General features: G+C 38.0%; 1 protein-coding gene across 1 annotated transcript in view; it reads left to right on the top strand.

Moving 5' to 3' along the window:
* The window catches only part of LOC101871489 (3-phosphoinositide-dependent protein kinase 1), a 67,362-nt gene extending 49,729 nt beyond the window's left edge, over nucleotides 1-17,633 (top strand). The window contains exons 3-6 of the mRNA XM_005142136.3: nucleotides 316-407; nucleotides 1,114-1,209; nucleotides 9,612-9,737; nucleotides 16,995-17,633. Of these exons, the coding sequence (XP_005142193.1) occupies nucleotides 316-407; nucleotides 1,114-1,209; nucleotides 9,612-9,737; nucleotides 16,995-17,024 (344 nt within the window). The 3' untranslated portion in view covers nucleotides 17,025-17,633. The remainder of the gene's footprint in view (nucleotides 1-315; nucleotides 408-1,113; nucleotides 1,210-9,611; nucleotides 9,738-16,994) is intronic.
* The last annotated feature ends 1,400 nt before the right edge of the window (nucleotides 17,634-19,033 follow it).

Genomic DNA, 19,033 nt, shown 5'->3' with positions numbered 1-19,033 from the left:
GGCCTGACCTGTGGTGGGCCATCAGTCTGCTACCTCTGGCATTTGTGTGCCTTTTTGCTTGTTTGTTTCTTGCCTCTCGTTCTGTATGTGGAATGGCATGTTTTCTCTGGGGTTTTTCTTAGGACAGGTTTTTGGAATGAGCTCAATGTTGAAATGCATGTACCTGAAGGCATCCAGAATTGTTACATTAGTAAACGAACTTTTCATAGGGCAAAACATTTCTGTAGCTGGTAGAGAAGTTAATCTTAGGAACTGATGGATAGTTTTGGCCTGGAATCTTTGGTTACACTCTTTTCCAAACTGTTCTCATCCTAGGGGTACTGGAAGAGGCTGAATTCTACAATATCACATCACTAATAAAGCTGGTAAAAGACAAAATAAGAGAAAGAGACAGCAAAATCTCACAGGTGAGGCTGTTTTCTGGGGTGGTTATTGTTATTTGTTCTGTGGCAAATAGTGGGTGTGTTCCATTTTTATTTTTTCCCTTAACTGCTCATTTTAAGATACTGAGTGGCTGCTTCTGGCACTGGCTGAGCTGGAGCCAGCACTGCACAAAGATTAATATTCTTAATTGCCAATATCTCCCATTCTGCTTACACAGGGCACAGAATATGGTTCAGTGCTTGTTTAAAATATGAAAACATTTTAAAGAATTGTTCAAAATATTTTCTAAAGGGTTTCAGCTGAAGTGGCCCCAGTTATTCATTGCTCTGAATGGGAAACCACAGGGAAATAATGACATTTTTAGTATGATCAGACATTCTTAAAGTTAGGCAGGCTTCTCCGGAACCTCAACCTTCTTTTTGAATGATGAGGTTTGCTACTACATGGCATGACACGTAAGTCTTAAGATTATTTTGTTCTAACTGTTAAGTAGCACTTTTAGTCTCTGAAACATTCATGAAGCATTGAATCTTCTGGAAAGTGATTCTGAACAGATGAGATTTCTTCAACAAAACACAACAACAAAAAAATCCCCAAACCCCAAAAGGACAGAGTGTTGAAGGTGGTGTTTTTTACTTAACCATTTCTAGAGAGTAAGGGCAACTTTAGACAAGTCACAAGTATATTGAATTCCATGCTGTACTGAGCATCTTATATTTCTTCTTGAAGGTGCCAGTCAAACATGTGTACAGGGTACTGCAATGCCAGGAAGAGGAACTCACTCAAATGGTGTCCACAATGTCTGATGGCTGGAAATTTGAACAGGTAAAAAACCCATATGGGATATAATTACAAAGTCTTCTGAAAATGCAGTTATGTGAGAGAGGAGTGTAAAGTCAAATCTGTGCATTTTTCTAAGTTCAGGTATTTTCAGAAATAGGATAAATATACACAGTTGAGTTAAAATTTTATATTTGTATTCTTATTTGTCAGAGAAAAAAAAACCCAAACCAACTAAACTAGCTTTCCAGGAGGTAAACTGTGCTGACTTTCTAGAAAAACATCTACATCATGTTTGAAATGTTGTTCTTCAGTGTCTACACACGAGCATTTGAAGGGTGAATAAACCAAAATGAACTAATACAAGTTTATACGAATCAGATATAAGGAGCTCTGGGTAAAAAGACAAGTTTGGGAGGTAAATGCTTGTCAGGCCTGAACAATGGTTCTTCAGATATAGGACTGATATACATAAGAGGGTGAATTTAACCAGCATGGATGTGAAGCTGGATAGATATGAACTACGCGAATGTTTTCCTTCTTTTCACTGCATGAAAGTAGCTTTGTGTGTACATTTAAGAATACATTGTAAAATCACAAGAAGATCTTTCTGTTATCTTTGCTAATCTTTGTAATTAAGAAACTATGTGGCATCTTCATCCTTCACATTCCTAACCTAGGAGAATATTTAAACCTTATTGGAGCAATGAAGCTGTTAACTCTGGAGTGAGACAGAAGTGCTCAGCCAACAGCATCTTTTTCAGTGTCTGATGCCAGCCTTAAGAGAGATTGGAATAAGCACAAGCCTTCTGCCCTGTGCAGTCTCACTGCCATAATGCACCAAAGCAACATTTTTTGAAAGTATGGCACACAAAGCTGAAAGAGAATATTTTGCTTATATTTGTTGAAATGTGCAGGGTGCTGGTGTCATGGTGCACGGCCACGATACATAATCTAAACCAGCAGTGAGAATGTTTCTGATGCTTCTGTTCTCTGGCTCAAGTATTACCAGGTCTGTTTGGTCTGCCAGAAGCCAGAAGCTGGTTTAAGTCCCTGAAAAAAGCTCTCACTTAATGCACATGTTGGTTTTTGTTTTTGGTTTGTTGTTTTTTTTTTCCCTCCAGTGCATTTACAATGTTTTTTGTTTTTTGGGGTTTTTTTATATATTTTCTTTGGCATGAGAAACCAGATTTCGTTATAGCAGAGATCCTTTACTTTTTAACAGTTTAAATGATACTATGGCTTTTACCTGTCCTAAAGCCTTGTATTCTTTGGGGGTATTGTCTTTGGGAGTAATCCTGCTGTGACAGTGCAACTACTAAAAGAACTATGATAATCTCTTCTGGATTTTAGAAGCTCTTTGAAAACTAGAAGCTTCCAGTGGGTTTCTTGAACATTATGTCCTTGTTTCATCCAGCTTTCTCCGTACTTCTCTCCTCCCTCATGTTGCACTCTCTTGGGCACATAGGTTGAAGTAGATAAACATAACAACCATATAGTCTCATGATGCTCAGCTTCTTGTTATCTCAGATTAGGCCATTCTCTCCTTTGGTTGTATTGCAGACCTGCTTTTAGCAGATTTCATTCCCTTGAAACGTGATCAGAATATTCTGTATAATCTAAACAGTTTTATTATTAAGATTTGGGAACATTGTAGCATTTCTGCAGTTTTGTACCTTTTCTAAACCTGTGTTGCTCAGCAGCATGCTTCCTTCAGAAACACTCTTTGGTGTGGCACATACTGTGCTTTTTACATATTATTGGTGGGAGAGAAATTAGCAACTTTTTCAGACGAGTAATATTCGTATGGGTTGAGAGTCCTTGTGCTCTGTCCCCTGTGTAACATGTTTGAGTGGTTCCTTTTGATCAAAAATATTTCATTCCCCTTGACATTTCAAAGCGTTTTTGTAAAATGTGATTGTGATGATTAAATAGGAGTGGAAGGTGTTAAACTTCTGGCACATTTATGCAGATATTGGTGCACTTTTCCAAAGAATGCCAGTGAAAGCGCTTGCCAGAATGCTGCAATTATGTAGCAGTCCCAGCCCCAAAACTACTGCCAATAGTTGTGCTGCCCCACTTTGTGATACCAGTGGGTTTTGTAGATGGTTTTTAGCTTCAGTTGTTACTTCAGGCAATCAGAAAAAAACAATGTTTAGGCAATACTGCATAATGAGAAACTTTGTGCTAAACTAAATTGCTACACACAAAGACTTCAGACAGCAGTGGTGTGTCAGTCATGTAGATTTTAATGATTAATGTAACCTGAGTCTGTCACCATAATGCTGTCTTAAATATGTTCACTGTGTAAGGAGGACAGTATTTAGCTGCTGCCTTCAAAATTACTCACGTAACAATAGCAGGATAAAAATAAATTTACTGCTCATGATCTTTCTCATCAGTAGTAATCCCTGCTCACAACAGGCAGTTGTCTAGGTCTTCACACTTAATTTAAAATGCTAATCTTTCTCAAGTGCACTGGCAGGCTGTGCTTGAATTTAAATGGGCTATGAATTGCCGTGTATTATTAAGATAAAACATATTTTTGTGATAACAAGTTGAGAAATACAGCTGATATTTTTGACTTCTGAATTCTTCTGTTTGGCAAGTGTCAACAGGGTTTTTGGTACCGATATTTATGGGAACAAGACAATATTTTTTTACTCCAATTATTTTCTTGGATCTTCTGTAAATTATCCCTTCTTTTTTCTTTTCCCTAGTTGAGCTAATATGTTTCCCTAGCTGTATTTTGTTTATCAATGTCTGGAATACAGTTAAGTTCTTCCATACCCAGGCTTCTTATATTGCTTTACATGACACCTTCCAGTCTTATATCCACAATACTGTCTGCACTTGAAAAGTATGACAGGAAAATAATGCTCACTTTCACAATGCACCAAACTTTATGGTTTTCAGAGTAGCTGGCTATACCACAGTGAGTTTTCTGATTTACTATCATTAACTCTTAACTTCCCTTGAAATTACAAAGGGCTTTGCAGCTGCCTTCGTAAATTTTAAGTATGTTTAAATGGAAGTTGTAGCTTGATAGCAACGTGTTCTAGTGGCAAGTTAATGTTACCTGAACGTTTGAGCTCATCTATTATTTGTACAATTTGGATAACAGTATGTGCTTCAGCTTTACAAAGGTTTCTTTTTGTGTTTTGCTTTGATTGGTTATTTCAGCTTGTCAGTATAGGTTCCCAGTACAGCTGTGGCCGGGCCCAGCAGTCAGAGTATCTGCTGATAGTGTCACGGGAAGTGAAAGGGGAAGAGAGATGCTTCCAGAAATGCTGCAGTGAGGTGTGTCACACCATTCTTTTTGCCCTCACACTGATATGCTTGGCCTCCTTGCGTTTCTGCTGCTTTCAAATCATTCCACTTTATTCCTGGATGTACAACACATAGTAATTTGTGTGTATTTGTGACTGGCTTTTATTTATATTCACAGTATTTCATGATACATTATGAATGTTCATATTGTAAAAATAATAATAATACAACCAACCAACCCTCCCCCCAGTTATTTAGTTAAAAGTTTTCTTAAGAAGAGTTCTTACCTTCTCAGTAGGGTACCTTCTTTTCCTTAAATCTTCCTCCAAAGTTAACAGCCTTTGATTCATACTTGTTAAGTAAAAGTGGTACAGTTTGAACATTAGGAGCCCTGTAGATAAAGCTTTGAGTTTACTGGATTCAGAAAGGGACATTTCTGTGTTAATCATTGATTCAGTTTGGGTGTATTTCATCTACCGAATAGCCAGCTAAGTTCTGAGTTGCAACCCTGTATTTCTGGTAAGTCAAAACTTAACTGCTTTTTTTCGCTGAGTGAAATATGTTAAAGCTGGGACAACGAGTAACAGATTTGTTCAGAAATAAAGTAAGGAGCGAGAGGAGAACAAAATCAGCAGGTTTAAATTGTGTCTCAAATGGAAAGAACATCCCGGGTTTGAGAGGTCTGTGGGTTTGGTTTTCTGGGGTTTGTTTGGTTTTGGTTTTGGGGTTTTTTTGGGGGGTGGTGGATTGTTTTTTGTTTTTTTGTTTTTTTTTTTGTAGCTTGATTTTTTTTTAATTGTTTGTTTGGGGATTTTTGTTTTGTTGTTGGTTTGGTTTGATTTGTTTGGGGAATTTTTCTGGGAAAGTTTTATTGCTACCCAAATGAATCATAGCTTCACTCATTGGCTTTTTAGGGTGTCTCATCCTTCCTGCTCCTCTCAACCTCAGATCACTGACTTTTAAACTGCTGTGTTACTTCCCAGTGTTCGGGAGTCTAGGAAGGGTTTTTAATGCTAACTAGTAACACTGGAGCCAGTTTCCAGTTCTGTCCATAGCTGTGCTCCATTCTGAAGTGTCTTTTATGAATTGATTAGGGAACCTGGTGTTCTCTGATATTTTCCATCAATAAAATACTTGGAGTGCTTCTTTTCCTTGATGTATATGTGGTTATTCAGCCTGAAATATCAGTATAACATCATGAAAATAACATGACAGTAAAGTGGCTTTACATGAGCAGAACCTTATCCAAGAGTTTACATGGGCACTTAACCATGCAATTGCAATTTTTAAACCTGGACTGTTGCCTAGCTGTATTCCAGAATAATTTCAAGTACCAAGCACTGTCTGTTTCTTGCTGTTGTATAAGCAACATTTGGAATGCACTGAGTTTGTAGACTTTCTGGTACTGATTAGGAAATGTGGCCCACTGTTAAGGATACCTGGATTACAGGCAGCATGATGTGATTTTCCTGTGTTCATGTCCTAGATAGGTCCAAGTAAATCTCAACATAATAAAATGGGAGATTTTAAACAAAAACAAACAACAAAAATCAGGAAGGGGATTAATTTTCTTTCCTTGTAGATTTGAAATCTGACAATTGCATTAAAGGACCTGAAATAAATGTTTGCAGTCCTGGTCTCAGTCATCAGTGCTGAGTTTCCCATCTGATGTGTATGTATCTTTACAGCCCTTTGTAAATCCTTTGAGAAGGCAGCAGAACAAACACATTATAACTCTAAAAGATGTAGAGGCCATTTTTATATTCATACAACTTCATTTTGTAACAAAAAAAATGAGAGGAGAACTTTCATTCTATCAACTGTTAGTGTAACTAAAAAAACCCAGGAAGACAAGCTTTCCAAGACTTTCCAAGCCTTCTGGTGTGGCAGGAGTTTATCATAGCTGACACAGAAGCAATAATATTCAAAGTACAAGAATATTTAAAATATAATTTGAGAATAATTGTTATGGAATTTACTCAGTTTTGAAAATCAGACCATCACAGAAAGAGAAGGAAATTGGTAGTCATGAAGTAGAAGAGTTAATATGAGTAATTCCAGTTCAAAACAAAGGAAGACAAGGATGCTGTTTGTGCAAGTTGGAGTCATTGTCTGTGGTGGTAGGTAATGCTGTTGCTAATTTGTCCTCTAAATGCACTGTATAGATTCTGGATCAGTATTGTTAAATCAGTATAGCAAATCTGTAGAGGCAAGTTATTGAAATGTGTGGTTTTGAGAGCTGTGTATGGTATCTGCTTTGTGTATGAGAGGCCACTTATTTTGTTCAAGTGTCAATGAGTATTTTTCCTGCTGGTAGGTGATATCATAGCTTTCATAATTACCTGATACCAAGTTCTTGCCATTTTGCAAGAAGAAAACTTGACTGTATACTAAATCAAATCATATGCTTGAATTTTATTCTTCAAATCTTTCTCCAGAGAAGCTGTGGCTTCATTTAAATGTGTATCCAACTTTTTTAGTGTTTCCAAGCCTTTAAATGATTTTAAATTACTGTTTAGTATAGTTCTACTTATTACCTCAATAATTGAAGCAGTTACTGTATTAGTATTTTTTGTAATTGCTACATAATATATAGGATAAATTTATACACTTCAGCAGCTTTGGAGCCAATGTATCTTAACTGCTTTTTTTTTCCCTGAAAATTTATGCATGGTATTTTTTGCTGATAGGTAAGAGAAGCAACAAATCATCTCTGTGTATGAAGTACATCTGGGTTTATTTTCCATCTTTTCAGTGGACTTTCTTAGGCCAACTAAGTAACTAGTTACCTTATAGGTTTTGTGATTCTGTATTGCACAGCTGTGTTATGGTGCAGACTGCAGAGTGGAAGATTAGCTGACTTAGTGTCTCAAGGTAAATGGTGCCTTTGTATTCCAATGAGGATGTATTGGTGCTTCTAAAGGAAAAATGGAGTTTTATAACTTCATTACATGTTTTTTTTTTCTGGAAAAAAAATCTCTTTAGCACATTCATTTTTGATCATCCTGTGTTCATTATCAAGTACGTATGTATTTTGCAGACCTAGAATGATGTTAGGAGTGGACAAGGGAGGGAAAGGTTTCTGGTGATCACACCCAGACAGTGTAGCTAAAGTAGGTAGTGTGAGAGTGCTGAATCTTGATTGTCAGTACTGTTCATTGAAGGCTGAACCTTGTATGCTGTTGTCAGGGTCCAAAAAATTTGATATCACCTAGGCCTGGCATCAAGTTGATTCACTGTGCAGGCATACTGCCTGCTGCTCTTTGTAGATGTTGGCTCTGTCTGGAGGTGCTTGCTTAGCTGTCTTACCACGTGCAGGCACGTCTGAACATCTCTCTCCTTAAAAATACAGTGAGGCTTTATTTTCTCCTGGCAGTGCTATAGGGAAGCTGGTTTTAACCTAGGTCTACCTTCCACTTTTGTTGGAGGAATAATATCCCTCAGGTACAGATTCTGGACCAGAATTTCACCTATGCTGCATCTTCCCTCCTTTAACAAGGCTTTTACTCTCTTTGGTACTCTGCTAGGCTACTAATGAAAGTACACAGTCTGTTTTTAGACAGATAATGACAGTGTTTCAATTGCTGTTGCTCTAAAGAACAAGTCAAGCATTTTCTATGGGGCCATTAGCAGGGGACTTTAATGATATAATGGATAGTGGGGAGCAGGACACTCTTATCACATGAGTATGGTGATTTGGTAGGTTAGATTTAATACAGCTTTGGTAATGACATTTAGTTACAGTGTATCTGTGCAGCAGGTTGATTTTTAGGACTTTGTGTCAGCAGTAATAGCATCATACATTCTTTCATCATGCTTTTGAAATACACCTTTAAAAGAAATGAACCAGCTACATCTGACTCTATTCTGGCTTGGAAAAGAGGCAAGCTAAGTAAAGGCACTGAGGTGAGACTGTCCAGCTTGTAGTTCCCTGTGTCTTCCTTTTTTCCCTTTTAAAAAATGGGGGTTATATTTCCCCGTTTCCAGTCAGCAGGAACTTGATGGAAATGCCACGACTTCTCAGATATGATGGATAATGGCTTGGCAACTTCATCCACTGAGCCACATGCATTTCTGGTATGAATTCTCTCACTTTACAACATTGGTTTGGCAGCTGCTGTGCAGTTTATCAGTACATGGTGTTGTCATGTTCCCACACCTGTATGCAGGGAGGGCCTTCGCTCCACTCCACTCCCCTTCAGTTTCTCTCAGCATATGCTAAGGTCACAGGGTTGCCTGGGGAACTGTCGTAAGGTAGATCCTGTGCATGTCAACCATATTCCATCCCAGAAGTAGCAGCTGCATTTTACCCTAAAATTTCTTTAATACTGTCACATAACTTTGAGGATCTGGGGAATGGGAAGGGTGTCTCTAATTCCCCTGTTTCTCCACAACTGTGTGTGAGGTAAGACAAGTTACATGAAATTTCTGCCGTTCGATAACCACATTGCATACATGGTAGTACTGGTGCTGAGTACATGCTTCGTGCTCAGTAAATTGTCATTTATCATTCAGTCGAGACTTGTAGAAGCTTGTAAACAGGTCACATTACATTACACATGGCTTCTGCTTGTAGTGCTTCCTTGATTAGCTTCCTTGTAGCAGCACATATGAATTTCGGATGTTATTCTTGGTGTCCCACCATGCTGTGTCTTGCTGTTTTCTGATCAAATGCAAATTTTGTCTTTGTACCCTCAAAATATGTTTTAATAGAAGTACTGTTATCTGTAAGTAAAGTTGTGGGTATCCCTTCAGGTTAAAGTGCTTCCTGCATGCAGCCATTTACATGTTAAATCCCACCACATCAAGGTACAACATACAGACTTTTTAAAAATCAACTTTGGAGGGTGGGAAGGTTTCCAGTAAATAACAGAAACAGGAAGAGGCTACTTCTCTGCTGGCCTGCCTCCGTAGCCTTTTCTGTCACAGAACGATCATAACCGTTCAATCATTAGTTCTGTAAAGGTTTAAAAAGAAAAACTATGTTTATCTTATCATCAGAATGTCAGTGTATTTGTCAACATCCAAACGTATTTGCATTGAAGTGGAGAATCATGCTTCAGCCGCATCCAACAGTCTGAAGAGTGAGGAGTCTTTGTATTAATGATGAGAATTTACAGTTTGTTTTATGTGGAAATGCAGTTGACTTTTTTTTCCCCTCCCCCCCAATCTTTCAGCTGGTCAGTATTGGTTCTTCCTATAACTATGGCAATGAAGATCAGGCAGAATTTCTGTGTGTGGTCTCAAAGGAATTGCATAACACTCCCTATGGCACAACCAGTGAACCAAGTGAAAAAGCAAAGGTAAGTTATGAGGCATTAGACTAAAGAAATGGAGTCAAATTAGTTGGGCTTCACTAAGTCCTGCTAGGCCTATTTCTGTTCTGGACCGTTGTTTAATTGCTTTTCTTCCCCTCACTCATGACGAATGTTTCCCTGTCTATTGTATGACTGTAAGTGGTACAGTCAGCATGCATTTGTTATACCATATGAGTTCTTTAAATCCAATAGTCTGCGATGTTCCTGATACCTGTCTTGATTTTTTCAAGTATTGGCAGATATTTGCTGTTTACAGTTTAGAATCTAGGGTTTGTTTCTTAAAAAATTGAATGCTTCCTTATTCTGCCACTGGTACAGTTGAAAACTATTTTCTTGCTACACTTCAACAGAAGAAATCTTATTGTCAAGACTGGAGATTGTAATACGCTGTCTCTGAAAAACATAGTCATGTGCAATATGTTACAAAATGAAGGTATTTGTTAGCTTAGGATTTTCAGGTGTCTACCCAGTTCTCTTAACTTTCTGTAGCTAGCTTTCCAGAAAGATTGTAACAGGCACAAATATCTTAGCATTTTGCTCAGTTGTCTTTCAGAGTTTGTACAAGGGAATATGTAGAAACACAACAGAATAGTAGTAAGGCAAACCAGTTATATATGTAAGTATATTCTTCTCTTCCATGCATATTGAACAGTTTCTATCACCGTATTATTGGTTTGTATGAGAAGATGACTACAAACCAGATACTTCTGTAGTTTATTTAAAAGCTTTTAGTTTAGTATATGTAGTTAGGAAACAACCGATAAAAGATCAAAACTTGCTTTTTCAAGAATAACTTTCAAAGAGATGAATTTTGAAATAATGTTTAAGAATTGATCTGGGTATTGGCACTGGGGCCTCAAACAGCTAAAACTTCACTACTTTCTATGCCTTGTGTCTTGGTTATGTGGCTACATATATGGGGACATTTTTGTAAATTGCACTGCAAAAACACTCCAAGCTTTATGGTGTATTCTTAATGAAATGGTGAATTTATGCTCTTTTGTCACTGTTCAGGTAAAACTTCCAAGGAGTTGTAAGGATTAACGTAGTCAAGGTGAACACTGAACCTGGCTAAGCCACGGCTCACTGTTTCCAGTACCCCAGTCAGGGTCTGCTTTTGCCAAGATACAAAGTTGACAGGTTAGAGATGTATGGGAATAGTTTAGGACTGGGCTATGTACCTGAAATAAACCATGGAACTCTAGAATCTAATAAAGATCTTCATAAGGAATAGATAACGCATCTTCAGGGAACTTTAGAAGTTGCCAGAGTTATACTGCACCCTTAATGGAAAAGAAAATACTGTTAACATGAAATTATTAAATCCTAAATACAAAAGCTAGTTCAAAGGGCAGTACAGCTCTGCAAATTCAGTAGCTCTGAGAGGGGCTAGATCTTCAGCCTCTGCATTGAAGTGCTTCTTGGTCATTGTTTCACAGAAGAGAGCAGGGTGTAATTTGTCCAGGTAATGAATCAGAATTGATGTTGATTAAGGTTGGAGATACAACATTCATTCCTTTTGTCCTGGAAGCGCTGAGGTATTGCTAGCAACTAATAGCAATACTTGAAGAATAATCTTTTATATCCTGTGTTTCTAGTTGTCCTGGGTTCAGCTGTTAACAGTTCTTCATAGTAGCTGGTGCAGTGCTGGGTTAAACCACAACACTAATAGATCAAATATTTTTAATAGGCATATGTTATGCCTGAAAAGAAAGCTAGGAAATTATTTTTGGTTGAGAGGTTTCTGACAGTTGTGTTCAGGAATCTTGCCTGTGGTTTGGGAGCTGTTGTCTCAGTATCTCAATGGTCTTAATGAAGTTCATATGCTTGAAATTCTGGTATACAGTGGTATATACAGGTTAATATGTTCATGTATTGGGACTGACTTTTAGAAGCTATGGAGAAAGTCTTCCTGTTACTTTTACAGCAGGTTGGGTTAGAGAAAACAAAAAAGTGCCAGTATGTAATTTTTACTGTCAAGCATTTCAATATTAGGTGGTAGTACTGGACTGTCAGAATAGGAAAAGGCATCTTCTGATAGGCTGTGTAATCAACCTTCACCTTCCTTCCTTCTCGGAGACTTCCTTAGGTTTCTTTTTTCTTTTTTTTTTTGAAAACAGTTTGCATAGTAAGTTAGTAGTTGACTTCTGTTTAACCTTCAAATACACTTAAGCTAAGGAAATTGATGGCATCTGGGACATTGACATAAATGGTTCCAGTAGGTTTTAATGGTAGCCATGACACTACTAAAAGATAACCTATATTCCCACAAGCATTATTTTCTTATGTACCACTTTATTGATCTGTCACCCTTTGGACAAATGACCAAAGGTTGTTCGTAACATCTACCTCCAAAGTTTGATTCTCAAGTGCTATCCTTTCCCATCTGTGATGAAGAGTACATGGAGTAAAGGTACCAGCTTTACAGTTTTATTTAACTTTTCTCTATACTTATGGTCCCTATTGTTATGTTGCATGGCACTATTGGCTTCTATCTGCTAACTTTAAGACATCTGAAAAAGGAAATTGTAATGAAATCTGTGATGTTCCTTCTTGAAATTGTCTGCTGTTGTACCTTCCTGCAAAGAGGGGGAGTTCCAGATAAAAGTAAATAAATGTCATTCACAGATGCTTCAAGTGTAAGTGGACTGTACTTTGTTGCAGCTTTGACTCACTCGCAATCTTTTCTTTTCCTTTCCTTTCTCTATACTTGCTGCATGCTGCATGCCACTCAGAGTGAGGATGAAGAAACGGATTACGATATGAATGACTCAGATTAAGTGTAAATGTCATGGTGAGCATTAGCTGCCCTAGGAATTTACCCAGATACTTTTCTGCTCCATCCAGTTCCTACCCCACTAGTGATGTTCTCTGGCTAGTCCTGGTGGTATGTGTGTTTGTGGTTATAGTGGTGGCATGGTTAGCAAACAGAATTCCTGAGCTGGATATTGCTTCTTGGACAGAATAATTGGTGTTGCTGTTACAAGATGTGTTGTGATTCGTTCCTTTACAGCTTTGCTGAGCAGAAAAGTTCTTCATGTAGATCCTATGGTCAGAATTGCTTTTCATTTTTATTTTCTGTGCACCAGCTTTTACGTCAAATATTTTTTTCGCATGTAGAGTCATCTGGTAGGAGCCTACAGGATGCACATTCAGTGCAGCATCATCGAGGATGGTCTTAGCTGATCATTTTGAAATTCATAGTTCCTGAATCAGGATCTGGCAAATATAAGTAAATAGCATGATCTCAGTGCTACGGTTATATTTATCATAGGAAACAACTGTCTCTGGGAAGGGATCAGGTCCCTTCCATTGTACAACATCTTATTGCAGATCAGGTACTTTAAAAGCCACAAAATGGAAGAACACAAAAATTGCATCAGAAGTTACAACTTCTGCAACTTCTTATGTGTCTGCCAGCACTATTCATATTTCTTCTACTATCCAGTTTCTAGAAGATAACTTATCTTTGAATGTTCAGTTATACATTTAGTATAGTCGCTTGAGTAGTATAGATTTGAGATATTTAGCATTGCATGAGATGGAAATCAAGCTTCTTACCTACACACTTGAATTTTTTAGCTGTAAACCAGCCTTATCTCTGAAGTTGCTTCCGCATGTTTAAGGAAAAACCTACATTATATCTTCTTGCTGATGCTAAAAGCAACTACTGCTGAGATAGAATAAGGTCTTTTGCCATGTCTTCAGGAGTGGCTGCAAGGAACAGGTCAAGTCTGAAGCTTTATTGAAAAAAGTAAACTGGCACTGTGCTGGAAGTGAACGCAAGATTTTTAAGCTGCCTGAGAGACAAAACAGTCCTTAAGATGTTGTTCTATGTGCAGCAGATTTATTTTGAGTGAAAGGAAATAGTTCTCATGTTCTGTTTCCCTAAGAAGCAGTCACACGCAGGCCCCTTGGATATGAGAATGCGTTCAGCAGTGTCTACAGTTTATAAGTTAACTTTGGGTCTGGTGCACCTGGAGGAAAACCAGAACAGACCATGAAAAGAAGGAAAATTCTGATCACAGCAGATCTGCACCAGTGCAGGGACAGTCTCTAGTACCAGTGCAGACTGGCTGATTAATGGATTGAGAGCAGCACTGCAGAAGACAACTTGGAGATACTGCTAGCATGAGCCAAGTACACTTGCAGCCCAGGAAGCTGGTTATCCAGAGCTGGCCAGCAGGTTAAGGAGGGATTCTTGCCCTGCGCTCTGCTCTCATGAAGACCTGACCTGGAGCATCCGGACTCTCCAGCTCTGACGTTCCTGATACAGGAAAGACATGGACCTGTTCACAGTGGGTCCGGGGGAGGGACACAAAAATGGTCTGAGGGCTGGAACACCTCTTACCTGCCGTAACTGACCTCTCTTAGCTTTGAAGCATATTCTCTCAGCATTTTTACTCAGTAACCTACTAAAATCTTTAGGAATAGTCCTACTAAAGGGTTTTTCAGGAGAGAAAAATAAAGAAAAGATTAATTTCAAGTTGCAGCAGACTCAGTCTTCCAGTGGTTAGTAAGTAAGTACAGTTTTCTATATTTCTTCTTTGGACAAAGTCACTGCCCATGACTAGAAAAGATCTTCTTTCACACAGTTTCTGAACACCTCTCCTGAGAGTTTGCTGATCAGAAATCGTTTCTCCTTTTGTAAATATAGATCTCATAGGTGAAGTAGCAAGCAAAACCCATTAAAATGTTGCCTGATCTTACAAAATTTTCTACTTCATGTTGGGTTTACTTGCTCAGTAAAGTGTTCAGATTTCAGTGTCCAGATCTGGCTTAGCTTTATCTTGTTGTACATGTTCTGAAGCTGTAGAAAATAGTTCTGTTAATCTTGGAATTATCTTTTTATCTTCTAGGAAAGAATAAACTCGACTGTTTCATTTTAAATTGAAAAGATTCACAAAATTAATAGATCAAATATTTTCTAACTGCACAGGTACATAACTAGCCATAGTTTTGCCTCTGTTGGAGATTAACTTTCTTATTACTTTTGCTGGGTGAGGCTGTTATCTGCTATGTGAGCATCTACTCCAGCACTTTGTTCACAGCTGTGAGTAACACCAAATAATCAAAAAAGAGCTTAAGTATGAAGCATTCATAAAATTAGCTCCTGGTGTACTTCCCCACCTTCCAGTAAGCCTCAGTTTAGGAATTTTAGCTTCAAGCCTGTATGCAGATCATTGTATGAAAGCTACCATGACATTATGATCCCATGAGTAGGTACCAATGTCACTACCTTCAGTAAGCTTGTCTAATCCCTTTTGAATGTGTTATATACTAATGTGGCTGAGCAATTTTCAGGACCTGGCTTTTTCTCACATAATTCACTTTTATCTTTCCTAGTTTCATATTAAATGCTTTTTGCTTAGTACACATAGTAAATTGTCTTAATGAAATAAGCAGTGTTTGCATCTAAATAGCACACTAAAGTATGTCATGGCCCATTGAAAACATTCTCTGTATTTTGGAAATTTCTCAGAATAGCTGCAGTGACATCTTCATAACTTCAATAATACTGAATTTGAAATGAGAAAGAACTCAGTGAGCACAGGGAGATCCAGGTACTGCAGGAAGTAAAGTGAGCAGGTGATAAAGCAGAGTATTTATTTCTTTTTTTAAGCTAACAGTGACCTGTCTCTAAACTGTCTCTGAGGCAGGTGAGTTCTTATGAACTCCAGTCCTTAAAAAGTTCCATGGAGTTGTGCAAAGGAGGTGAGACCCTACTTGACTGCACTATGAAAGACGTATTAGGCTCAGTGACCTACAAACGCTGATAGGTTAAATTATCAATGCTTTAACAATATTAAAAAGGAAACAAATGCCTAGATGGTTTTCTAATTCAAACCATATGTGAAACTGCTCTGCTGTGTTAAGTGATCACCAGTTTTTACCTTACGAGCACAAAGATTGAAGTGTTTGTCTGCTGTCAGATTCTGTGTCCTCTGAGACAGAATGTGCTACTGTGTGCTAGGATCACACTACACTGTATAAGACTACACTGAAATCATAGAAGGAAATTCTACATCAAAGACAGCTATGCCATTGTCCAGAGATTGTGCCTTTGCTTCCTGGCAGCTTTTTAAACAAACAGTCCTTTCCAGTATAATTAGAGATACTTTTAATTACAGATTAACATTATCAAGTAGTTGTGCTCAGTATATTTGAAGCTTCTCGTAGTGCTTTATTTGGATACTGGCATGATTGGTTGTACAGTTTGCTTATGCAGTTCCACAGTGGTACACAGCCCAAGAGCTGAGCTCATTATTGCTGATCGCCAGTCAGTGTAGAGTAGCATCATGAGAAACGTTGCTTCGACAGTCAGTCCTAAGACTTGGATACTTATGCCAACAGCCAAACAGAATTGAAACAGAAAAGGAAAATAATGGTCACACTGGAAGTAGAATGCATGGGTTTCATGTTGTAAGATGCTCTAGACAAGGATTCCTGGGTTTTTCAGGGGTGGGTATTTAGGTTCCATTAGACTTCAGTCTCTATGTTTAATATACGCCTTTTAAGGTGAATATTAAACAAACCAACTTCTTTTAGGAAAAAAACAAAACCAAACCAAAACCAATCCTGTACTCACTGTAATGGGAGTCTCAGTTCCTTGGTAACAGTGGGAGAATCAAATCCCCTAGACAGAGTTATCAAGTGAGAGCTGGCACTGCCTGTCAGCTGCCTGGCTTGAGCGTTTCAGAGGATAATGATGGACAAGGCAGTGCATGAAAAGTTCAGTGTGCTGTGTCCTGTGTGAACAGAAATAATTTTCATGTGGACAGAGATGCCTAAAAAACTTGTGAGGTCTTGTATGAGCACTTAATGTTAATGTAATAACATCTAAAACCTGCTGTCATAGTAGTATTTATTTTTATATAGCCGGTCAATCCAGCAGATAACCTTCGTATGTCTGAATAGCATAGTAAAAATCTGTGAGGAAATGTAGTTGGTTGAGGTGAACTAGCTTACTTTTTACATCTACCAATCCCTAAGCTTTGGTTATATTAATCATACTTAATTCTTAGCCTTGATTTACATCTGTTTCAATGATGTTTGGTAGTGGACATTGCATCTATCAACCTGTCTTTTTCAGCCTTAAAGCACAGACTTCAGGAATACCCTTGAATCAGATCCCTGACACTCTGAGTTATTTGAAATAGACATGATTCTCTTTGACCCCCATGCTTTAGGAATGACATTAAACGAATTTTCATTTATAGTATTTTCATTGGTCTGTTTCAGATTTTGCAAGAGCGAGGTTCCAGGATGTGAAGACAGTATTGAAGGGTGACAGTTTTTTCTCTTTTATTCCAAGACCCAGTGAATTGTCACACTGAAGAGGCTCGGCTGCAAAAGAAAAAAATCTGATTTAGACAATACTCTGTTGATCTGGGTTCAACCATTTTTGCCTGTAAGCTGGTGTCAACTGGCTGAAAGCATTGCGAGATTACCTAATGGGAATAGGTGGTGTGGGAGTGTGTGTTAAGTTTTGGTTGTAGTGCATGGTTGTACTCTCCTGTGGGCTGACAGACACTGGTCTTTTGAAATGACCATGCACTCATATTTTCCTGAGACATGTAGCACTTGATGTCTGGTGCTGGATGACCCAATGTTGATCAGTTTGGAGACATTTTCCTAATAATCATTACAAACATTTAAAGGACAATGTAATTGGTGCTACACACACATTACAGCCCACAAATGCAAATATTTGGGGTCTACATTGTTTCAGAATCAGTGGCAGCCCCAGCTGACTCTGTTATACTGCACATTCCTAATGGCTCTGTGACATACTCTATAATGTAATAACAGTCTAGGAGATCAACTGAAACTAGCATGTAAAAAGTTACACAGCAGACAAGAAGTTTCTCTGAAGGAAGGGTGTATATATTGACTGGATTAATAGCATATTTTAATGCCCAAAGGGAAGACTAAACTCAGAGAAAATGGCCTTAATCTGAGTTATTCTTGATGTTCCTTCTGTTGAAACAGTCTCCTCCTGCAAAAGTTATGCTCCAGTCTTAACCAGATGCTTGGAAAGGGAATCAAAATTCACTGAAAATGAACAACTGAATATTTTGTTTCTTTTGAGATGTTTGTACTCATATGTATGTTTGTGCTTTCATGAAATGCCTATAAACAATGAATTCTGTGGATTATGATAGACATTTTTCAAGAGCTGAAGGTTGTACAGAAATATGGCTGGCTAGTCCTAGATCCCTGTCTGTACGAGTGGGGTTGAAGTCAACCTTGAGTGTGAAAACAAAATCATCCCATTGAAAAGCTTAATTACATCAGACATTCAGGATACCTGTAACCAACCTTTCTCTTTCTATACTGTTTCAACTATGCAGTTAAAGGACACCGAAAATATCTGGTGCAGCTCTATTAGTTTGTCCTTGATGAAGGTTAATACACAAGACTGGAGCTTTTTAATACACTATGTTTTAAGCAAAATTTTTAGCACATCTTTAAAACACTTCATGAAATAGTATAAAACTCAGCTTTGTTGACTTACAAAAGCAGTGGGAGTTTCAAAAAGCTACAAGATTGTTTTGAATTCTAAAGATGTTACAGTTTCCGTTGTCAGTGACTTCAGAATTTAAGCATCTACTCTAGGTAATCCTTTACACAAATGCCTGATTTCCAAACAGCCAGGCTCTTGCCTGTTTGAGATTGTTTTGGGCGGGGGGATTGTGATAATTTTGGTGGTTGGTTGGGGTTTTTTGTTTGTTTGGCTTCGGTTTGGTGTTTTTTTTTAAGGACTTCTTATACATTGATAAAAGTTTGGCAGAAACGATTTGTAAAAACCATTTCTACTAAGCAGATTAAGCAATGGGCTGAATGTTTTGTCCATGCGTCTAATGCTTGAAAGGGTTTGTAACGCATTTTGCAACTTGGATGTGGTCTGCACAGGAAGCTGCTGGCCCCTCCACAACAACACAGAAAATGTTTGTCTTTTTTTTAAGATGTTAAGACTGAATTGAATTTACTAAAAATGTAATTGTGTAGGCGAAAATGTTTATACTTTTATACTTTTTTAGGCGCCCATATTTTATCAGCTTAAATTGAGCACTCAAATTTCCCCAAAATAGTAACAGATTATCTTGTGTATCTGAAAATAAGCGTGACAGTTGTCTGTGTTAACTGCATATTAAAACATTTCCTCTGCTGCAGTAGTCACTGTGTTTTTAAGCACTATGACTCCACTGAATTCTCTGAGCTCCTGAGCTCATGGAATTGCAGCCAACCATATTTCTTGTTTTCTTGATGTGCTCTAC

This window comes from Melopsittacus undulatus, chromosome 8 (assembly GCF_012275295.1).
Source record: "Melopsittacus undulatus isolate bMelUnd1 chromosome 8, bMelUnd1.mat.Z, whole genome shotgun sequence".
NCBI lineage: Eukaryota > Metazoa > Chordata > Aves > Psittaciformes > Psittaculidae > Melopsittacus > Melopsittacus undulatus.
Note: the sequence above shows the minus strand (reverse complement) of the source record. Positions and strands in the feature narration are given on the sequence as shown.